This window comes from Cryptotermes secundus, unplaced genomic scaffold (genome assembly GCF_002891405.2).
Source record: "Cryptotermes secundus unplaced genomic scaffold, Csec_1.0 scaffold594, whole genome shotgun sequence".
Lineage (NCBI taxonomy): Eukaryota > Metazoa > Arthropoda > Insecta > Blattodea > Kalotermitidae > Cryptotermes > Cryptotermes secundus.
In genome coordinates this window covers 431,806-453,619 of record NW_019737090.1, presented here as the reverse complement: position 1 = coordinate 453,619, position 21,814 = coordinate 431,806, and the positions used below count along the sequence as shown (strand labels likewise).

The 21,814-nt window shown below is 43.4% G+C and overlaps 1 protein-coding gene across 1 annotated transcript in view; it reads left to right on the top strand.

The window, feature by feature from the left end:
• The window catches only part of LOC111870138, an 82,441-nt gene extending 61,931 nt beyond the window's left edge, over positions 1–20,510 (top strand). Inside the window, exon 3 of the mRNA XM_023862175.2 lies at positions 15,865–20,510. Within this exon, the coding sequence (XP_023717943.1) occupies positions 15,865–16,284 (420 nt within the window). The 3' untranslated portion in view covers positions 16,285–20,510. The remainder of the gene's footprint in view (positions 1–15,864) is intronic.
• Positions 20,511–21,814: the final 1,304 nt, after the last annotated feature.

Below are 21,814 nucleotides of genomic sequence, written 5' to 3'. Positions count from 1 at the left end.
GTGACTAACAGCTTGAGCTATGGCGCGGTCTACTAGATACATACATACATAAATATGCAGTATTTGAGGTTCTCACAGAGGTAGTTATGAAGAGTACCATCTTCTGGGATATAACCCCGCATAGTGCGTTGAAAGTCAATGAAGTTTCGCAAGCACATATCGCCTTCATCTTCAGGGTAGAATGATCTGAGCAAGATACCAGCGTTAAAACAGGTAGCAAAGCGGAGTAAGCTCGCTCGTTTGCCACCTGCTTTCAAAATTGTTTCTTACTTGACTCTTCGATACTGAAGATGGATGCGACATATTCCTCCGAAACGTCGGTTGACTTTCAACGCACTACATGGCGTTATATACCAGAAGATGGTACTCTTCAGATATATTTTAAAATAAGCCGAAAATAATTTATTAAACATTTTTCTCACTTTACTGCAGTTTACACTCATTCTGCGCTTCGACGCATAACCTACAAAAAAAAACTCCGTGGCCTGTAGCCCGCAAGCGAGCTATACCGACCGAGCGACCGCCGCTTGTCGGCGAAGTTAGTGCCAACTTCAGCGGATAGAGGGTGTCGCGTGGTCAGCGCAACGGTTTCCCACGGCCGTTAATTTCGATTTTCTAGACCGGAGCCGCTATTTCCTTGAAATAGCTCCTCAATTATCCTCACGAGGCTGAGTGGACCCCGTTCCAGACCCACTACTTCTGAGAAAAGCCTACGCAGTTCAAAAAGCATCGTTAAATAAGCAAATATATAAAAAAAGAGCATATGATGGTGAAGTTCTACATTTTCCTCGTAAATAAATAAACAAACTGACCTGGATCAAGATCGGAGAGTACTGCATAAAACTTATAGAAAAGAGAACTAAATTATGCACGAACCACAGTAAGTCAACACGACAGCATTCTTCTCGTGTTTGCATTGTAACCGTTGTCAGCTCCAGGGAAATGTGAAATTATTCATAGCCTAAAGCTGTGTATACTCTTGGGTTCAATTATCATGTATAAACCCACATTACGGTTAAGTTCGAAGCTGGCTAATGTTAATACCGGTAAACTAATACCAACCTCAGAACAGGCGTCTAAGATTCTAAACAGGTTGGTATTCCTAACATTACGAGCTGCTGAAATGGTCTCTAATGTCCAACATGAAAGAATGTAGTGATGTAATTATGGGTAAGACAGCGAATTAAAGATTTAAGTTCGATGAGTTTATGTAACATGCCGATCGCAGTGACGGCTCTTTCTAAGGTATGAACCGTCTCCGCCCACTCGAACACTGTGATCGTTGGTTCGAATCCCACTCTAGGCATGGATGCGTCTGTGCGTTTATTCTGTGTCTATGTTGTCCTGTGTGTAGGTAGCGGCCTTGTGACGGGCTGATCCCCCCGTCCAAGGAGCCCTACCGTCTGTGTGTGAGTTAAGAAACTGAAAAATCGGCTAAGGGCCACGAATGCTGTAGAGCCAATACAGACTGAGTCTATATTAAGCCTGATTTATATTTAGATAAAAAATAAAGTGAGTAAAAGTAAAGCTATCCCTGTAACAGGCCGTGGAGGTCCATAGGATTGTGAGACGTCGAGGCTCCCACATTTTCTAGACAATCGGCTCATAGATTGCGTAAGGTTGTCAGCCCTACGCGCCGGCCGCCCTTTATTACCAGGAAAATTCCTGGTACTTATTTCTGTTAGAGGCTGAGTCGACCCCAGGGTCATAGTGCGGCTGAAATGATTAGGTAAATTGAAAAAATCCATCTCATTAGGATTCGATCCCGCGACCTTCCGGCTTGTAGCACAGTGCCTCAACCAACTGCGCTACTGCGTGCCCCTTTATATTTGGATAAGGTAAGTTAATCTTGGCCGGTCACGGTAGCCGAGAGGTCTAAGGCATGCACTGTCTTCGCTCGCTCGGAAACCGAGATCATGGGTTCGAATGCAACTCAGGGCATGGATGTTTGTGTGCGTTTTTCTGTGTTTGTCTACAAGTAGAGGCCTTGCGACGAGCTGATCACTCGCCCAAGGAGTCCTACCGAATGTGTAAGATGTAGTAAACCGAAGTGAAACGGAGAGTTTCATGGAGGTAGGCCTAGGCCCAAATTGGGGCTGTAGCACCACAAAAAAAAAAAAAAGTTAATCTTAAACAGATCAGAGAGGAAACAGCCTCCATGCTTGGCTTCAGCCATGATTAATATAAGTATCAGCCGGCTGAACTATCCATATGTTCGTTACTATTCCTGTGTATAATCCAGAGAACCTGGCTAATGTCGCCATTATCCGGAGTATGTTAACATGAGCCTGATTTCGGACTTCGGCCATAGTAACATTTATGCAATTCTTAACCTGTTTACTGATTTTGAGTGCGCGATTTCCTGGTCATTTAACGCCAGGCTTCACACAGTCTAGAAGCGAGAATGGTTTATCTATTCCGAGGCAGTTGGCCTCCTTTCTTGTCACGTAGACGCAACCTACAATTCTATTGACGTAATGTGCGCGTCTGTTGCACATAACGCATGGACTGCCGCGTGCAGAAAAATACTGCAACCCGTAACACAGAAATCTTGCTAGGTAACATAACTGTAAACGTGGGTCCACTTGAAACAGTAGCGTAGTTATAAATATCGCCAATTTTTAGCCTACTTTCCTTACAAGTAGGCTTATGAGATCACCATGCTGTCTGTGCTTATATATCCCCCCGGTAAACATTTGAATTGCTGAACCAATCTTTATGAAACTTGGTATGTATATCATGGCACCTGAGCTCATCTGAACGGCGTACCTCATAAATCCTTCCCATCTTTGTATCTATGTTTATACCGGTACCCTTACTAGGCAAAGGCTTGGTACAAACGTTACCGCGGCAAAAAATACGCATGCAGTAGCCTAATAACAGTCGGAAACGTCGTTTTCAATGCGGTCAGTGTTGTATCAAATGAAAGTATATTATGTATTTAAACTGCAAATGGGTTTTTGCCCGGTAGCAGTGGTACTACAATAAGACACAACACACAAATAACACACATCACACAAAACTACGCAAACAAAGGACACACTAGCACACACTAAATAAAATGAAAATACACTTACAACTATAACAAATACAATTACAATTATTTAAATTAATGTTAATACAAGAATAAGTATATTATACACTAAACAGTAAGTAGGAAATAAATTCTTCCCAGAACTTCTTGTTTATCTTGTATTCCGATGTAAGCGCCTTATACGGAAAGGGCTTCCCCGTGTACATGATATGATCTCGCACGGTCCACCGATCGAGACTAAATTAGCGTTTTCACCGATCGAGACTAAATTAGCGTTTTCTAAAGGGCCAAATTCAGTAGGAATATCTTCATTCCATTACAGTGGGATTCGAACCCACGATGCCAGCGTTCCTGCTCGCGGACAGTTGATGCCTCAGACGACGCGGAACTCGATGCGTTAGAGGCCACAGTGGAACTAGGAGTGGACTCAGCATGTTCATCACTGCTCTGTGCCTTCTGTCTGCACGCTAGTATGGTAACTGCCTGCCTGGAATGCTGGATATTGCTGAGCTGCACCATAAGGAAAACCGAAGCCACATGAAGAGTGCTCTCTCACAAAAACTCAACGGTGTTGAGGCACTATGCTACAAGCCGGAAGGGCGCGGGTTCAAGTGCCGATGAGGTCATTGGATTAGTTTCAATTGACCTAATCCTTCCAGCCGCACTATGGCCCTGGGGTCGACTCAGCCTCTGACAGAAATAAGTACCAGGAATATTCTTGGGGTTAAAGGGCGGCCGGCGCGTAGGGCTGACAACCTTACCGCCATCTATGAGCCGATTGTCTAGAAAATGTGGGAACCTCAACATCTCACAACCCTCTGGGCCTCCACGGCCTGTTACAGGGATACCTTTACTTTACTTTACTTTACTTTACTTACTTAATGAATCAGCGGTGTACGCTGAGGGCACGTGAACTAACTTTGTGTACTGAAATGACTGATATTACTCGTATGCTAATAAAACGACTTCTTCCTGCTACTAGAAACACACAAGCATGTCGCGACTTCATTTTCTTCTGTCTCTTTCCTTCCTTCCTTTCATTTGTTTTTATTTATTTCTATTTCTCTCTTTAGCATGTCGTTTCCTTTTCTCTGTGTGTGTCTTTGTTTATATCGGTCGGCTTTGTCTCTTTCTTTTCTTATTTATTCCTTTTGTCCGTCTTATTCTCTGTTTCTTCTTCCATTCTATTATATACAACCAGGAGCAACGCGGTAGCATAGTGAGTTGAGGCACTATGTGGGTTCGGTTCCCAATGAGGTAACTGGATTTTTCAATTGATCTGATAATTCCAGCCGCACTATGGCCCTGGGGTCGATTCAGCATCTAATAGAATTGAGCACGAGGAATATACGTGGAGGTAAAGGGCGGTCAGCACGTTAGGCTGTCTAGAAAATGTGGGAGCCTCGACGTCTCACAACCCTGTGGCCATCCACGGCTTGTTACAGGGATAGCTTTAACTTTTTTTTTTTAACCTTATACAACCAATTTCTTCTCCCTGTCTTCTTCTATTTATTTCTTTCCTTTTGTCTTATTTTCTCTCTTTTGCCTTTATTTTCTTTCTGGTGCTCAGTCCAGCAGCGAATGTAAGGCCAGGAGTATTAGAAATTATTAGAAATTCAGTTCCAGCTCGCTTCAAGGGAAAGGCGCAACAAATTTCGGACGGCTTGCAAGGTTCGCTGTGTCATTTATTTCATAAGCTCTTCATTTTGAAATAAAAACGTTTTCAACTAAATACGTGAAAAAGTAGCAGTATGAATCTCATAAATGCTAACAATATATGAGGCCGTGTTGGAGGTAGACAGCCCAGAATTCTGATAAGTTTATTATTAACCGTGGCATCTGGTTAGTGGGAGATTTGTTAGCGTGGTCTCATTGTTTCTTTCATTCCATGGGCTGCCGTGGAAATGGGCATTTTAGTAACTAGAAAATACGTTTCGGAAACTGGATCTGTTTCCATCCTCGGGTGAGGGGCGACACTGGATTGAGGTTAGTTCTTTCTAAGGGACACAACAGAGAAGTGTCTCCCCCTCCTCCCTTATCTTGAGGACGGAAAGAGATCCAGTTTCCGAAACGTTGTGTTTTCTAGTTTCTAGAATACCGGACGATGAACAAAATTGGGAAACCCCAGCAATTCCGGAGACGTTTCCTGATAAGCAGAATACATTAACGCATTTGACGTTGCTACCTGTCTCCTTGTGCACGACCTTCAGGAGTGAGTGCCTTTAGGCATTCCCGCTTTTCCTGCATTTATACACCGGGTAGTTTTCCATTCCATCATAGTCCACACAGACCCACTGGTATCACGTGTTCGAATCCCACTTCGGTAGTTACACATAGTAATATCCACATAACACAAATATAAAGGTAAAAGTAAAACTGTCCTTATGCTTAATTAATTAAGAACCACTATATGAAGACGTATGGCGGAGTGGAGGTACAGCTCCACCCTTGGAACTAGACGGAGTTGAGTAGTCAGCGTCACGCCCGGCGGCTTTATCCCCGGGGAAAGAGCCACTGGCACCCATTAGATGAGTCTGGGTGGGCCCCAGAGTCTATCTGGATGCTGTGGAATAAAGAAAAATCTCTTGCCCCTGCCGGGAATCGAATCCTGGCCGTTCTGCCCGTAGCCCGTCGCTATACCGACTGAGCTATCATACTGGTAACAGGAAACCTAAGAGCATGTAGATATTACAGTTTCTCTTCTGTACCATTGTACTTCATTACTTTCGTTAGGTCTTATGTATTTTGATATACAAGTATCAATTCCCATCAAAATATATGTCAAAGAATTCAAAGGATATTGGTAAAACTGGATTTATTCACAAAGTAAAATTTCCCTTGAGAATCACTCCCGGGGAAAGAGGCTGGGGCATGGGGAGACGAGCCCCACGTTTCCATTGGATAGGAAGTGGGTGGACCCCAGAGCCGTTGTGGACCCTGTGGAAAAGATAAATATGTCTGCCTCTGTCGGGAAACGATTCTCAATCCCACTGCTCTCGAGTTAAAGCCCGTCGCTATACTGACTGAGCCATTAACTTGACTTAATTTAATACCTGAGCAAGCTAAAACATAAACAGACAAAAGTATTCTCTATCGATTCACACGCCTGTGATATCGATACTGAATTCTATATCGAATTATATCGAATAATTTCTGCATAAATGTTGGTGGCGTTACATTGCACAGTAATTATTGCACTACTACAAATCTCGCCTCCCTTTTGAGAGTATATAACACATGAATTAGCAGTGAAAATTTATTGCAAAAGTAACTAGATGACATTTTCAATAAAAGTAAAAAAAAAAAAGTAAAGGTATTCCTGTAACAGGCCGTGAAGGCCCATAGGGTTGTGAGATGATGTTCCCACATTTTCTAGAGAATCAGCTCAAAGATGGCGGTAAGGGTGTTAGCCTTACGCACCGGCCGCGCTTTACTCCCCAGGAAATTATTTAATTAGTAGTTGGTTGAGGCACTATTCTACAAGCCGGAAGGTCGGGGGTTCAAGTCCCGATGAGGTCATGGGATTTTTTCAATTGACCTAATCCTTCCACCCGCGTTATGGCCTTGGGGTCGACCCAGCCTCTAACAGAAATGAGTACCAGGACATTTTAAATAAGGTAGTAAGAAGAGAAAACCAATTAACTAATTTGCGTTTCACGCATTGCACCGTATTAGAATGACGAAATAGGTCGAAACATGCAGAGGATATAAAAATAAAATGTTATGTATCCAAAACAGTCATCTTCCGATTTGCTACTGATAAATAATGAACCAGTGGAGATACATGCGCGAAATATGGCAACAAACACAGGCTTTCACTAACATACACGTATTTTGTTAGCATGTGATGATATCGTCTGAAAGTTTCTGTATTGGAACTCTATACTGACAGCAGTCTCTCTTGAAACACGGACTACCAGACTACACGTTGTCACATCCCGGAAAGTAGTCAAAAGAAATAAGTAAAGGTATCCCTGTAACAGGCCGTGGAGACCGATAGGGTTGTGAGATGTTGACGTTCCCACATTTTCTAGACAACTGGCTCATAGATGGCGGCAAGGTTGTCAGCCTTTCGCGCCTGCCGCTCTTTACCCCCAAGAATATTTCAAGAATATTCATGGTACTCATTTCTGTTAGAGGCTGAGTCGACCCCAGGGCCATAGTGCGGCTGGAATAATTAGGTCTATTCAAAAATAAATCCAATGACCTCATCGGGACTTGAACCCGCGACCTTACAGCTTGTAGCATAATGCCCCTTCCCGGAAAGCAGTTAGCGTAAGAATCGGTTACTCCCACCGGCATTCATTTGTGTTTATGAAGTTTGCACGGAACGCCCGTGTTTCTGCCTCATAATTCATCACCAATAATTGACATATCAGTCGCAAACATTCGGTTACTAGGAAGTTATAATGTGTTTTCTTTCTGTTACCAAGGTCGCGCTGTCTATACAAGTATAAGCAAGAGTGAGGTATAGAACTTGTTTCAGTTTACAGTGCGTTTCGTAACGAAGTGAAAGCATGGTCCACATATCGCCCTATAAGACATTCGTTAACGAGCACTGATTTTTAATTAAAGTGTAACTTGGCTTTCGGGGTTTCGTCGCGTCGTAACCTCCCTGAAGCTGTTGCAACGTTTCCACGTACACTACAGACGCCCAGAAGAGGGGAGATAGACTGAAATGTGCCCGTAAACTTTAGGCACGGATATTAGTGTGCGTTATGTTCTGTGTCTGTGCTGTCTTGTGTGTAGGTAATGGCTATGCGACGGGCTGGTCCCCCGCCTAAGGAGTCCTATCGACTGTGTACAGGAATACGAAACTGAAAAAGCGGCCATGGCGCAACAAAGGGCTGTAGATAGACAGACTGGATGTGTGGGCGGAAGGATAGCTATACATGGACTGCATCATATTTTTATGGTCTAATAATAATCTTAGCCGGTCACGGTAGCCCAGCGGTCTAAGGCATGTATTGTCCTCGCTCGCTTGAAAACCGGGATCGTGGATTCGAATCCCACTCAGGGCATGGATGTTTAGTTTGTGTGTGTGCGTTTTTCTGTGTTTGTGTGTAAGTAGAGGCCTTGCGACGAGCTGATCACCCGCCCAAGGAGTCCTGCCGAATGTGTAAAATCTAGAAAAACCGAAGTGAACGGAGAAGTTGAAGGAGGTAGGCCTAGGCCCACTGGGGCTGTAGTGCCAAGGAAAAAAATAATAGTCTTGATCCTTTGAAAAGTGTTCTGATGTCTAGCAGCTGATTAGAGACTAAGTACAGAGAAGAGCCTTGCTCTAGAAGTTTGTCAGTCGGCATGGGCACCGCAGATCGCTTTCATATCAACATGGATTCCCTGGAATGTTCAGTTCGCTCTGCTTCCGGACAGACGTTACTTCCATTAATTACATTTCAGAATCTAGTTGTGCGGCAAATAAATGCTGAATTGAGAAGAGGGACGGTGCGTTCCATCGCTCTGTTAAATATCTTATGGATACATTTCACTTTGTTCCTTCAATTAACGTTATTTGGTACAGTCATCAGCATTGTTTTCCTGCATATATTATCAACATTATTTCAAGGAAATCCAATGTGAAAACATGGCGCCTTTTACTGCTGTTAAGTTTACTAAACTGATGGATTCTACAAATGTTTTTGTTTTATTTAACGACAACTTAAGGGGGGTGAAATTGTATGGGGTTCGAGAAAATTGTGTAATGAGGAGCTTCATAACCTGTACTCTTCGCCAGACATAATCAGAATGATTAAGTCAAGAACGATGTGATGGAAATGGCATGTAGCATGCATTGGGAGAATAGGAATACATACAGGATTCTGGTGGGAAAGCCAGAAGGAAAGAGACCAGTAGGAAGACCTAGATGTACGTCCCTCGGGGTAAATGCCGGGATATTACATCGGTTAGGTCACAACCACTTCCAGCTCTTTTCAAATTCATTTATCTACCATCATACTATCCAACGCAAAGTATTCTCGATACTGAATAACCGTCGTTAAACAGCCCACGAGAAATTTCGCGCAGATGCCATGTTAGTGCTACTGATAACAGGAAATTAGAAAGTGCAAACGCGGGGTGGCCTATACAGTCCTTTCTTGGACCCTGGCGGCTTTTTCAGTTTCGTATTCCTGTACACAGTCGATAGGACTCCTTAGGCGGGGGACCAGCCCGTCGCAAGGCCGCTACCTACACAAACACACCCATGCCTCGAGTGGGATTCGAACCCACGAGCCCAGTGTTGAAGTGGGCGGAGACAGTTCATGCCTTAGACCGAGCCGCCACTGTCATCGGATGAGTGACCTCCAGTGGCATGATATTCATACCAAATTCCATGAAAATTAATTGGTTCCCAAGTTACTAGAGGAGAGGGATAAATATCCCGTTTGGGCCCAGAGCTGGTCTGGGTCGCTTTTGGTTTCAGCATTCCTCGAGTTAATAAATTACGCTGATCTTTAGATGAGGCGAAGTGGAACCGGCCCACATATCGGGTAAACAAGTATTTTATTACATCAACAAGGCCGTGATCTCAAGCGGTCTGTTTATAAGTTGCGGCTGTGTTCGTGTCTGACAAGTTCGACTCGCTTCGTTCTGTACGTCATATCGCGTCTCCACTCCTGTTTCAAGGAGGATGAGGTGGGCAGGTCATGTAACACGAATGGGGAGACGAGGAATGCATATAGGATATTGGTGGGAGCGCCAGAAGGAAAGAGACCATTGGGAAGACCAAGGCGTAGGTGGATGAACAATATTAAAATGGACATTAGGGAGATAGGATGGGATGGTGTGGATTGGATTGATCTGGCTCAGGATAGGGAGCATTGGAGGGCTCTTGTGAACACGGTAATGAACCTTCGGGTTCCATAAAATGCAGGAAATTCTTGAGTAGCTGCAGAATTGGTGGCTCCTCCAGAAGGGCTCAGCTCCAGGATAAGTAATTCTAGCAGTACAAATTTAAATTATTTTCAAATAAGCTCGCTGGCTCAAGTCGCAGTGGTAGGTAAACCTTCTGACTGAGATCCCTGATTCGAATTTCTGTTGTAACACCTAGTGCAGTGAAGATGGCTCCTTCGTGCGTTTCTTCAGCACCTAGAGGAAAATCCGGGAATGTTAACTAAATTAGGCTACAACCCTTTACAATTCATTATTCACACCAATAATTCTACCATTACATGTTATATACGTGTACTCGTAAATATGTAAATAATCGGGGTACTGTGCTACAAGCCGAAAGTCGCGGGTTCGATTCCCGATGAGGTCATTTGATTTTTCATTTACCTAGTCCTTCCAGGTGCATTATGGCCCTGGGTTGACTCAGCCTCTAACAGAGATAAGTACCAGGAATCTTCCTGGGGGATAAAGGGCGGCCGGCCCGTAACGCTGACAACCTCACCGCCATCTGTGAGCCGACTGTCTAGAGAAAATGTGGGAGCCTCGACGTCTCACAACCCTATGGGCCTCCACGGCCTGTTACAGGAATAGCTTTACCTTACCTTTTACTATAACAGTATTCTAAGACATAAGGCCGCGCCATAACTCAAGAGGTTAGTCGCTGGCTTCCCACCGCGGCTGCCCTGGTTCGATCCCGGGTCTGGTCAAATGGGATTTGTGGTGGGCAAAGTGGCGCTGGGGAGAGTCTTCTTCGAGTACTTCGGTTTCCCTTGCCAATCTTCATTCCACCAATTGCTCCACAATCACCCTCACCTATCATCTGGGGCTGGTACAATAGGCCAGAAGTGGCCGCAGTACAAGGAACTTAGTCCCACCCCTTTTTTTCCCCTTGGCACTACAGCCCCAGTGGGCCTAGGCCTACCTCCATGAACTCCGTTCACTTCGGTTTTTCTAGATCTTACACATTCGGTAGGACTCCTTGGGCGAGTGATCAGCTCGTCGCAAGGCCTCTAGCTGTAGACAAACACAGAAAAACGCACACAAACATCCATGTCCTGAGTGGGATTCGAACCCACGATCTCGGCTTCCGAGCGAGCGAAGACAGTGCATGCCTTACACCGCTCGGCTACCGTGACCGGCTAGTCCCACCATACTAGCAATAAAAAAAATTCTAAGAGATAATATTAACAATTTCGGGTAAAAACNATACGTCGAGAATTTATTTGTCGCGATATACGCCCGATATGCGACACTATTTACAAATATTTAAGCACCCAGCGATATAATTATGTCACAATGAAGCAAATTGCCTGTTCTCCATAACTCGGAATTTCTGTGCGTCGTTGGAAAGGGCTTATGCTTGCTTGAACCTGCATAGAAATCATACAGTCTGCTGTCCTCATTTCGACATGCCGGTTCAATAAAACCTACGCCTGCTCTGCTGGTAGTAAGGAGGGATCATTAATTATTCAGTGACATAACGAAATCAATTTTCACCAAACTATCGTTGCATCAGGCCTAACTTTAAATATTCGCACTGGTAACATTCTCACATTCGTGTTAGGGGCACATCAGATCGATTCCCTTTTAAATGACTTCCTGGTACAAAATTAAATTTTAATTCATGGGCTGGAGAAGAATATTAAAAATCAGAAGTTCTGGGAAGAACTAATCGCCTATTTTCCTTTGATACGACACGAACTGCATAAAAAAATGTGGCGTCCAACAGTTATTGTACTGTTGCGTGTGTATTCGTTGGCGCGGTAACGTTTCTACTGAGCAGTTGCCTAGCAACGCTACGGGGATACACAGACTGATGCGAGATATTTAAAAGAATGCCGTTGAAATGGAGTTGATAGGAGGGGACACACAGATACATCATCATCATCATCATCATCATCATCATCACCACCACCATTGGCAAAACAGCCCTTTCTGAGTCACAGCCTTCCTTAGGAGATTCTGTGAAACTGCATCCGGTTTTCACGTCTTTGGACTTCACAACAATATTTTTTTTACAGAGCAATATGGTCAGCCGAGCGTCCAAACCCCATCCCAACCTGGAGGACCAGGTCCTTGTATTTATGTCCCCCAGTGACAGTGTAGTCCAGTTATAACCCCAGGCACCGGGTTCCATTTTCATCGCCTCCTACAACTCGTAGAACTGGGGTGGAGGTATTCTAACCTGCCTCCAGCCGGGAACCGAAAAGAATTGTGCGCGGAATTTTACCTCAATGCAACCTGTTCGTCTCCATGACGTAATGCGCAGGTTCAAGGAAAACTTGACCTCTTGAGATTTAGCTTCAGTCTGCATATCTGGGATCTATTCCGTCCGCCAGCGACCAGGGGTCGAACATGCCCACTTTACACTTGCCCTTTGAAAGTTCATCGTTTCGTGACGCACGGCAGTGCCAAAAACCCGTCACTTACGGCACTAGTCGCGTGTCGCCGAGTGGCGCCCACTCACGGCTTGCGTGCATACTACGCCCAACTGTTCCCTCCGTCCACTGATTTATTACAGACTACTTTCCTTGCTTTTAAAAAAATAAAAGTAGGCTTATGCGATCTCAGTGCTGTGTGTCTGTGTACGAGTAACCCCCCCCCCAACTTTTGAATGCCTGAACCAATTATCATGAAACTTAGTATGCATATCATGACACCCGAGCCCATCTCAACGGCATACTTCACAAATCCCTCCTACCGCTGCTAGGCAACGGATCGGTAAACACGTTTCCGCTGCACGAATACACGCAGCAATAGAATAATTGTTGGATGCGTGTGTCTGTATGTGCCCTGTGGTTGCTTGGTAACAACTCGTAAAGACGTTACCATAGTAACAAAGTATTGTTGGAGGCGTCGTTTTCTGCGCGATCCGTGTCGTATCAAAAGGAAGTAGGCGATTACTTCTTCCAAGAACTTCTTGTTTACAATCACATTTATTGGGTTTTCCCAGACAGCCTTGTTTACTGTACACCTTCCTATTCTAGTTGTCCTATGTTTCTAAGGCAAGGTAGATCATAGTATTAAAATTATATATATCTGTGCTACTAGTTACCACACATGTGCTGGTTCTGTAACTGGCCTTGTAGCTGTTGACTCCGTGCATAAATAACAGCGAATTGATCTGTATTATCACGCACCACCCAGATGGGATGTTCCTTTTCCAAGTTTACATTGGCTCTTAATTCTTCCACTTGCGTCTGTAAGCCGTTGGTTCCTACTCGATGCTTCACAAAACTGTTTTCTTCAATGTACAGGGTTGGTTCTAAAAATTGAAGAAATACATTCCTCCGAAAACGTCAGTATATCAGGCGAACCTGCTTTTGATACGAGAAGATAGTATTCCTTCAGAAACCTTGAGCTATATAGGATAAGGGTCATATAGGAATAAACTCTATTTCTGCCGAAATATCAAAGTACAGACGAACTTAACTTTACGTCTGACATAACATGCAAAGGTTTCGTCACGGAGTTCATAAATAAGGAGAAACCCAGCAGGCAGGTGAGCTCCTAGTTCGACTATATCAGATTCAATCCTCACCCGCAATAAAGCCTAGCGTCAAACTTTCCGCTCTCACATTTTCTCTAGACAATCGGCTCACAGATGGCGGTGAGGTTGTCAGTCTTACGCGCCGCCCGCGCTTTACCCACCAGGAAGATTCCTGGTACTCATTTCTGTTAGAGACTGAATCGAACTCAGTGCCATTTTTTTATTGCTGGTGGGGTGGGACTGAGTCCCTTGTACTGCGGCCACTTCTGGCGTATTGTACCAGCCCCAGATGAAAGGTGAGGGTGATTGTGGAACAATTGGTGGAATGAAGATTGTCAGGGGAAACCGAAGTACCCGGAGAGAACCTGCCCCAGAGCCGCTTTGTCCACCACAAATCCCACTTGACCAGACCCGGGATCGAACCCAGGCCGCCGCGGTGGGAAGCCAGCGACTAACCGCTTGAGCTATGGCGCGGCCTACCTCAATGCCATAGTGAGGCTGGAAGAATTAGGTAAATGAGTACCAGGAATCTTCATGGGAGTAGAGGGCGGCCGGCGCATAAGGCTGACAACCTCACCGTCTTCTGTAAGCCGATTGTCTAGAAAATGTGAGAACCTCAACATCTCACAACCGTATGGACCTCCACGGCCCGTTACAGGGATAGCTTTACCTTACCTTACTGAATAATTAATGGAAAATACGTAAATGGATTTATTCGTGGCGAATGAGGAAACTCAAATGGAACCTCAATCAGGATACTCTGTCTCCAGACCGAGACTTAAACTCACAATTTCCTAAATGCGAGCCAGAAGTCCTAATCTCTCGACAACGATTTTTTTTTTTTTACTCAGTTGAGTTTTATGAAATTTGATTTCCTCTATATATTTTTGATGAACCAAATTTTAGTCCTTAATCTCGCACGTCGTAACCAGCCAAGTGCCAAGACAGATATAACGCCCCCCCCCACCAGCTTAAAGACCGTGGTTGTGATAATGTGCTGCCTGCTCAAGGCTATCACATACCTCAAGCGTCGATAATAACACGAGTATTGGAGCAATGACGGAATGTTGATTAGAAGAGGAAAATCACAGAAAACTCAGAGAAAACCCTGCTACAGTTTCATTTTATCCACAACGAACCTCATAAGGAGATATCCCGGGATTCGAATCTGAGGCTGCGTGGTAAGAAGCCAGCGTATAATCCGTTAAATTAAGGCGCTGCCTAATTTTGGTCCTTATTGGTCCAATATGCTTCTAACTTTACATAAGAATCAGAATTCTGAATTCACTCCTGCTGGGCCAACTCACGACCGTGACGTGTGATAACATGGTTGGTAGGGTCAGACGAGCAGACTCATTCGTCCGAATTATTGGCGGGCATATTGTCTGTCTGGAGAAAAGCAAAATAAGCTGCTTCGAAAGAAACAGTCCACAATGTCACTTTATCCACCAAATGCTCACTACTATCCAAAGATTTGAATTTATTTATGTATTTACAGTATTTACAAAGAAACTTTACTTACCTGAAGACTACACAACGTCGAATGGTAGGATGATACATGAATTATGAACTTGAAAGGAGATGGAAGGAAACGGTCATTGACTAATTTAAGGTACTATCCCAGCATCTGCCTACAGCGAAGAGTAAAACAACATTACATAACATAATTCCGATAATATACGTTACATCTACCAGAAGGACAAACTGTCACTGCCTGGGAACCTTCAAAATCAGAGATACAGTTCTCCCCCCTCCCCCTCAAATGTAGTCTCTCTATGTCTCTGTCTCTATCCTCAGTGACAAGCGGCCTCCGTAGTCTAGGGGTAACGTTCCCACCTCATGACTCAAGGTACGCGGGTTCAAACCCGGCGGAAGTCGTGGAATTTTTAAGGGCGGAAAAATTCAGGGAACAAGTCTTCGGGGAGGGACTTTAAGCCGTGGGTCCCGTGTCCTAGATTTACGGCACGTAAAAGAACCTCATGTCTCTAGGAGACCTCTGAGCTAAATTTGGCAAAACGTTTCCCGCCCAAAGTAGTTTCCAATGCCTCCGGTAGATGGGGAAGTATTAGGTACCACTGCCAGAGGAGGGGGGACCTCTCTGACAGAAAGGGACTAACTATTAGATACCACTGTCAGTAGAAGGTTGGAACCTCGCTGGCAGAAAGGGGCTAAGAGCGAGCACCAGTACCGGTAGGGTATGGAGACAGTAGAAATTAAAAAGGGGGACGCACAATGGACCAATAACTGGTCTAAGTGCATGGGGAAACCCACCCCCTCTATACTCAATACTCAGTCCTCAGCGACAAGTGTTCTGAAGGTTCCCAGAGTCGTCAGACAGGAAAATATGGTCGAGTGTGGTGGCACTCGGAACCAAGAATCACTGTGCTGGCGAGGACCAGCAGCAGTTTAGCAGTCAGTCTTTAAAGGGTCAATTAATGTCTGTCTGTTGCAGGTATCCGAGCTGGACCACCAGATACACGTTATCGAGGTGCCATGTTCGTTGGAACCAAGTGTCATCCAGCAAAAACCCCCAGACTACGATACAGTGGCGGACGCACCACCCTGCTATGAAGACGCTATTAAACTCAGCCCATCTCTGCTCCTGGCAAATCCCACGGGTGGCAACTCACATCGTGACCAATCACAGCCCTCCACGCCATCTACATCAGCAACTAGCTCAGCTAGCCGTAATGCAGTACGTGTAGAAATCAGTTCGGAAATCGGTCTAGCGGGTAATTCCGAATCCACGTCAAATGTTAGCTCAGCGTGTAGTTCATGCAGTAGGCAAACCATCAGCAGACTTCAGCCAGTCACTGTTGATAGACATGGTGTTCCTGGTACTCCCCCGCCGCCGTACGCAGCAGCGAGGTGATTGGTTAGGAAGCCCCAGAACCTGCCCTTAGCTGAAACGTAACGCGATAAACCTCAAGAAGGTGTCTTCAGTAGATCCAGCTAAATGTGTCACTGTTTACACGCCCTCAAACTTGTAGCACTAAAACCCACTTCTGGATGACGAATTTCTACTGCAGCCGTCAACTGTGTGTGTATTCTGTGCACACTCGCGAGAGGCATCGTACCGTCATCAGCCTCGCCAGGGTGGCTGTGACGTCTGAGAAATTCCAGCGTCCATGAAGCAAAGAGCTGCCGTGTTGTATGTAATTACACGTCGACTACCTGGTGTTAAAGTGACGTCACCATAGCAACATTTCATGTAAATGGTGATCATGCCCTCCATTAAAGGCATGCATTATAAAGACTGAACAAATTATGTGACTAAAAGAAAATCTGCGTGTGATACCGAAGTTAACCATAGCGACTATGTTCTTACGTACGTCCAAATCATTCTAAAATGTTCTTGATCTCTATAAAAGTGTTCGTATGCTGGAATATGTGTTGTATTTTAGCAGTGGCAGTGTTACTGTCCACATACTTCAAGTACATGTTCGAGTTTATTATAGAGAATGAACGTGGTGAATATTGTCATCTAGAATGTGACGCCGTGTAGTCCAGTAAATTTTTTTACCAATGGTTCCGAAGGACTTGTCTCCATATTCAGGATCGAAAATATGCTTAACGAGCAATATCACTCAGATTACTGGTTTCATGCTCGTTGCTTGCTAACCTGGAACTGAAGATGGAGGCAGTACATTTCTCCGAAACGTGAACTTTTACCAGACTTTATGGCGTCACATCTCCGACTATTGCATCGTACATAGTCACCGCTATGAGGTCCTCACATTTAACTATGTGATGTTCTTGACATTCTATTGGACTGAGTTTCATGGACACTGCAGATGTGTCTTAATGCACGTAAAGGCTACTATGACCTATCGCACCAAGAGCTGTGTCATAAAGATACAGAATGGGAAAAGTTCATACTGAAATTTGAATCAAGAACTTTTGTGTGCAATGGTGTACGAATTAGTGTTCAGAAAGTACAGCTGTGAGACAGATCTTAAAGAAACATGGTTTAATAAACGCCTAAGAAGAATTTTGTGACTTCTTGTACTGTCTTCACTCCGTGTATCTGTATTCTTCGTATGTACAAGAAAAAAAGACGTGCGATTTCATGAATTTGCCAGTCCATATTTTACATTTTCGTGATATTAAAATTTTTCAGTGAAGTAGAAGAAGATGTAGCAAAAGAGACTTGGGTACTGTACTCAGAAGACAGCAACCATACAAAATATTTAAAATTGTCATTAATTAATTAATTAATTTACTGGCTCAAATTCTTGAGTTTACTAAAATTGTTTTGGAATGTGTTATATTTAATACTAAAAAAAAAAACTAAAATACAGAGTGATTCTAAATTATTGTCGGAGTTTTCGTGGCCTATAATTTTGAAACCTTGTGTGCCACGAAAGGCACGCATGTTGAAGTTGTTTAGCATTCAACAGTATTGATTCTGTAAGTGATAAAACTTTTTGAGTTACATTTTCAAATTCTGTAAGAGGTTTTATTTTGTTGATTTCGGTTTGAAAATTATAGGCCACCGAAACCCCGACAATAATTTAGAATCACTCTGTATTTGTATCATTTGATGATATATGCCCACTATTATTCAGTTACCAAATTATCCTCGCAACCCTAACTTTAATGTCTGTATCTCCGGAAAATGAATGCGATGTAATGTGATTCCATAATTCCACAAAATTAATAAATAAAAATTACAGTAGTACAACGGAATAATCCAAAAAGCGAACATGGATGAAGTTTATATTTCAGACGAATGAAATAACTGGTTTGTTCACGAATATCGGAACGGGGAATTCCATAAAGTACCCATTTATTTTGTGGTGATTACGACGTTTGATACTATGAAAACAATAAGCTATCAGAAGTCCGCATAATAACACTACATTCCAATATCTTCATCTGTAATCAACTGCAAACCCATTGTGATTTCATTAGCCCTTATCCATTCTTTGTGTGTCTTGACAAGTCTAGCGCGAGCGGAAGAATATAGCACTGTTGTCACACTCTTAATTGAGTCTCAGACGGCACTATATGCTGTCGAAAGCTCAAACGGTCAGAGTACAGCTATGGATATCGTGGTAGAACATACAAGTAAAACATACAACTCATGAAGCAGCTGGGAAACACGTGACTGTCAGCCAATGCTGTTTCGAAGCGGATGACGCTGATAGATGAGAAATTATCAAATCCCGACCGGACTGTAGTTCTCACATATCGTGTAGTGTTTGTTATTATTCCGAATATACGTTCGTGGCTCAATATGATATAACAGACCTGTTGGTACTTAGCTCTTTCCATTTGTGTGACAGATATATCGTGTTTAGAAGTACAGCTTCTTGTCTGGATGTGTTCGATATTTGAAAATATCAGCGAAATAAGCGTCTTCTGCCATTTCTAAAAAGTTAACAGTTAACTGGACAATTAAAATTACAGCAGAATATATAAAAAATCACCTACGAAATCCGTGTATACTAACAGGAGAAACTTTATTTGATCCTAAGATCTGTCATGGAAGTGGTTAACAGGGCCTCACGGATCATAAAGTTACAACAATAATTTTCTCATGTACCTTCTTTTGTTAGGTGATTTCTTCTTGAAAGTGTGTGGACTCTCGAACGATTTTCCTGTCAAGTCCGGTTGACCCCCAATACGTCATTCACGGCTGTTCTGGGTAGAAAACAACTCTCAGTAGCTGCCGAGTTACTGACATGTATGAGAATGTTGTACAAAGTAGTTGTGTCTAGTCATGACATGATTCGGAATAATCATGTACAGAGTCTACTTTTATTTGGTTATTTAGCAGCGCTGTATCATTTACCGAGGTTATACGTCAACTTACAATACTGGAAAACGAGATTTAACGAAGGAGCTGAAATAAATTCAGACATAAAACAAATTCCGTAGCTTGAGTCCGCAAGCGAACTATACCGACCGAGCGACCGCCGCTTGTCGGCGAAATTATTGCCAACTTTAGCGGATAGAGGGTGTCACGTGGTCAGCGCAACGCAGGAAACATCGCCTAATGTATGGCATAATAATACTGACCACAATATAAGGTTGCCCCTACGCCTAAGCACCACATTAGGAAGAGAAAGCTCCAGGCTATGCAGAGGAGAATGGCAGATTTCACGCTCCGTCCACAGTAACCACCGAGTAAATGTTTTGATAGACCTCAGAGCCCGTCCGGATGTGGTCCTGATGACAAGTACGAGTATATGTCCGATCCTGCAGGCAACGGACCATGGGAACCTCAGGTCTTCTGGGGTTCTAACTCTCCTTGTAGGGGCTACTCAACTGTTTGTGCCTATATCTCGCTCCAATGCCACAAGATTATTCAATTTTACATACAGATATCTACAATAAAATTCATATTTTCGTTCCAAATCTGCATAACATGAGATACTGTATTATATGGTGCCCACATTTCAAAATTGTTTGCAACCGCCATTTTTGTGTCACTGAATAAATATATTAATGCGAACGCGACACAGTCCAGTTGTATGATATTCTTTCGAAGTTTCGTTAAATCGGCCAGCCAACTGATTAAAGTTATCAGCAATTGGCATAGGTCGACCAGAATACTTTCCGACATTTCGTTCACACCGATTTCCTCCGTCTGACCTCAGTTCCTGCCCAGTGACATGGTAGTAAGGTCTAGGAATTGTTAACTGGATGGATCTAAAACCTCAAATCCCTCAAAATTAAACTTCAAAGATTAATTTCTACGTAAATAGTTCTGTCGAAGCCTCCAGTAAAATGCATTTAAAATAGTACTGTAAAGTACAAAATGTTTTGCTGTGTGTGAAACGGCTTGTATGTGTGTGTGTGTGTGTGTGTGTGTGTGTGTGTGTGTGTGTGAGGTTTTCCACAAGGCTGCACAGAGCAATTTATGTACATAAATAATTAATTTAATTTTCTTATAAGAGAAAGTGCAGTCTAAGCAATTATAAGAACTTCTAAATTCTTTGTGTCTTTTCTCAAGAAACAGCTTGGAACGCTCTTTACAGGCACCTGCAATATCGAATCGGCGTTTATTTACTGAGTTTTGTACATTATAACTGTTACTCAAAGATGGCAGATGTCCACTTTTATTTATAAATAAACATTACTAAACAGTGATCCAAATTACTTTTCCTGAATACCTAACCACAGATGATACCGAACGAAATCTTGATCCTGAACAACTCCTCTATTTTCTCAAGAGAATCCCTTCATAAATGTTTTGGAACAAAAGTCTTTATTATACATTTAAAACGGGTTTTGGTATTTTATGTATTGTAGCATGTAAACCCGTTGCTAAGTAATGACTCTGTAAACAACGCCCACTGCTAGGCAACAGATTCATAACAAGCAACAGAGGAACGGTGTTTTCTGTGCGGTCCGTGTCGAGATATAAGCAGGACAATTAGTGAGAGTCAGTGCAGGNCAGACAAATCCAACCCGTGCCTTTATAACCCAGTTCTTTACGATCACTTTAAATACAATCTTCCAGCCAAGCTTAGACCCACCTAGATTTTCCAACTAAAACACTCGGTCAATATTCTCGAAAACAGATTTGAAAAACATGCAGATGAAATTATACTCCTGTATATTTTAACATGTTCTCAGATATTATTTTCTTAATATAAAAATAAAGATTAAGTGGCCATAAAATATTTCGTTTGTTCCAACAATGTAGCAGAGAGGCACGTGCTTCGGAAGTTGCCACTGCGTACGTAGTCAGTCTTGCGCCAACAGAGCACACCATCGCAACAATGAACAGCTGAAGACCATGAGCCGGAAGTATAACAATCAGGCGGCGGCGGTCAGTTTTAATGGCCGCTCTTGGAGACCGTTATTTCTTGGCCGTTGCAATGTGTCATAAAGGCTCAGCATACTTTTCAACTATTATAATAATATTCGTGTCAGTCACGCACTTAGGTACATCCTCTCAGCTGTTGCGCCTTTGTTCACGACATCCTTTCTTGTGACAACAAGTTCCGCATGAGTGCAACTGTATGGGGAAGGTAGAAGTAAAGCCGTCCCTGCGACAGGCCGTCGAGGCTCCCACATTATCCAGACAATCGGCTCACAGATTGCGGTGAGGTGGTCAGCCTTACACTCCGGCCTTTACACCCAGGAAGATTCCTGTTACTCATTTATGTTAGAGGCTGTGTCGACCCCAGGGTCACAATGTGGCTGAAGGATTAGGTTAATTGAAAAATCAAATGATCTCATCGGGAATCGAATCCGCGACCTTTCGGCTTGTAGCATAGTGCCTCAACCAAGTACGCTACTGCGTGCCCCCGTAATTGTATGAACGTGAAACTTAATTCTAACATTACGCCTAAAATACAGGATTATGTTAAATATGTTTGGAACAGACTCTCAGGAGAATGTACTGTGCTTGGACCTAATGAGAAATAAATTCACGCTAAAGAATA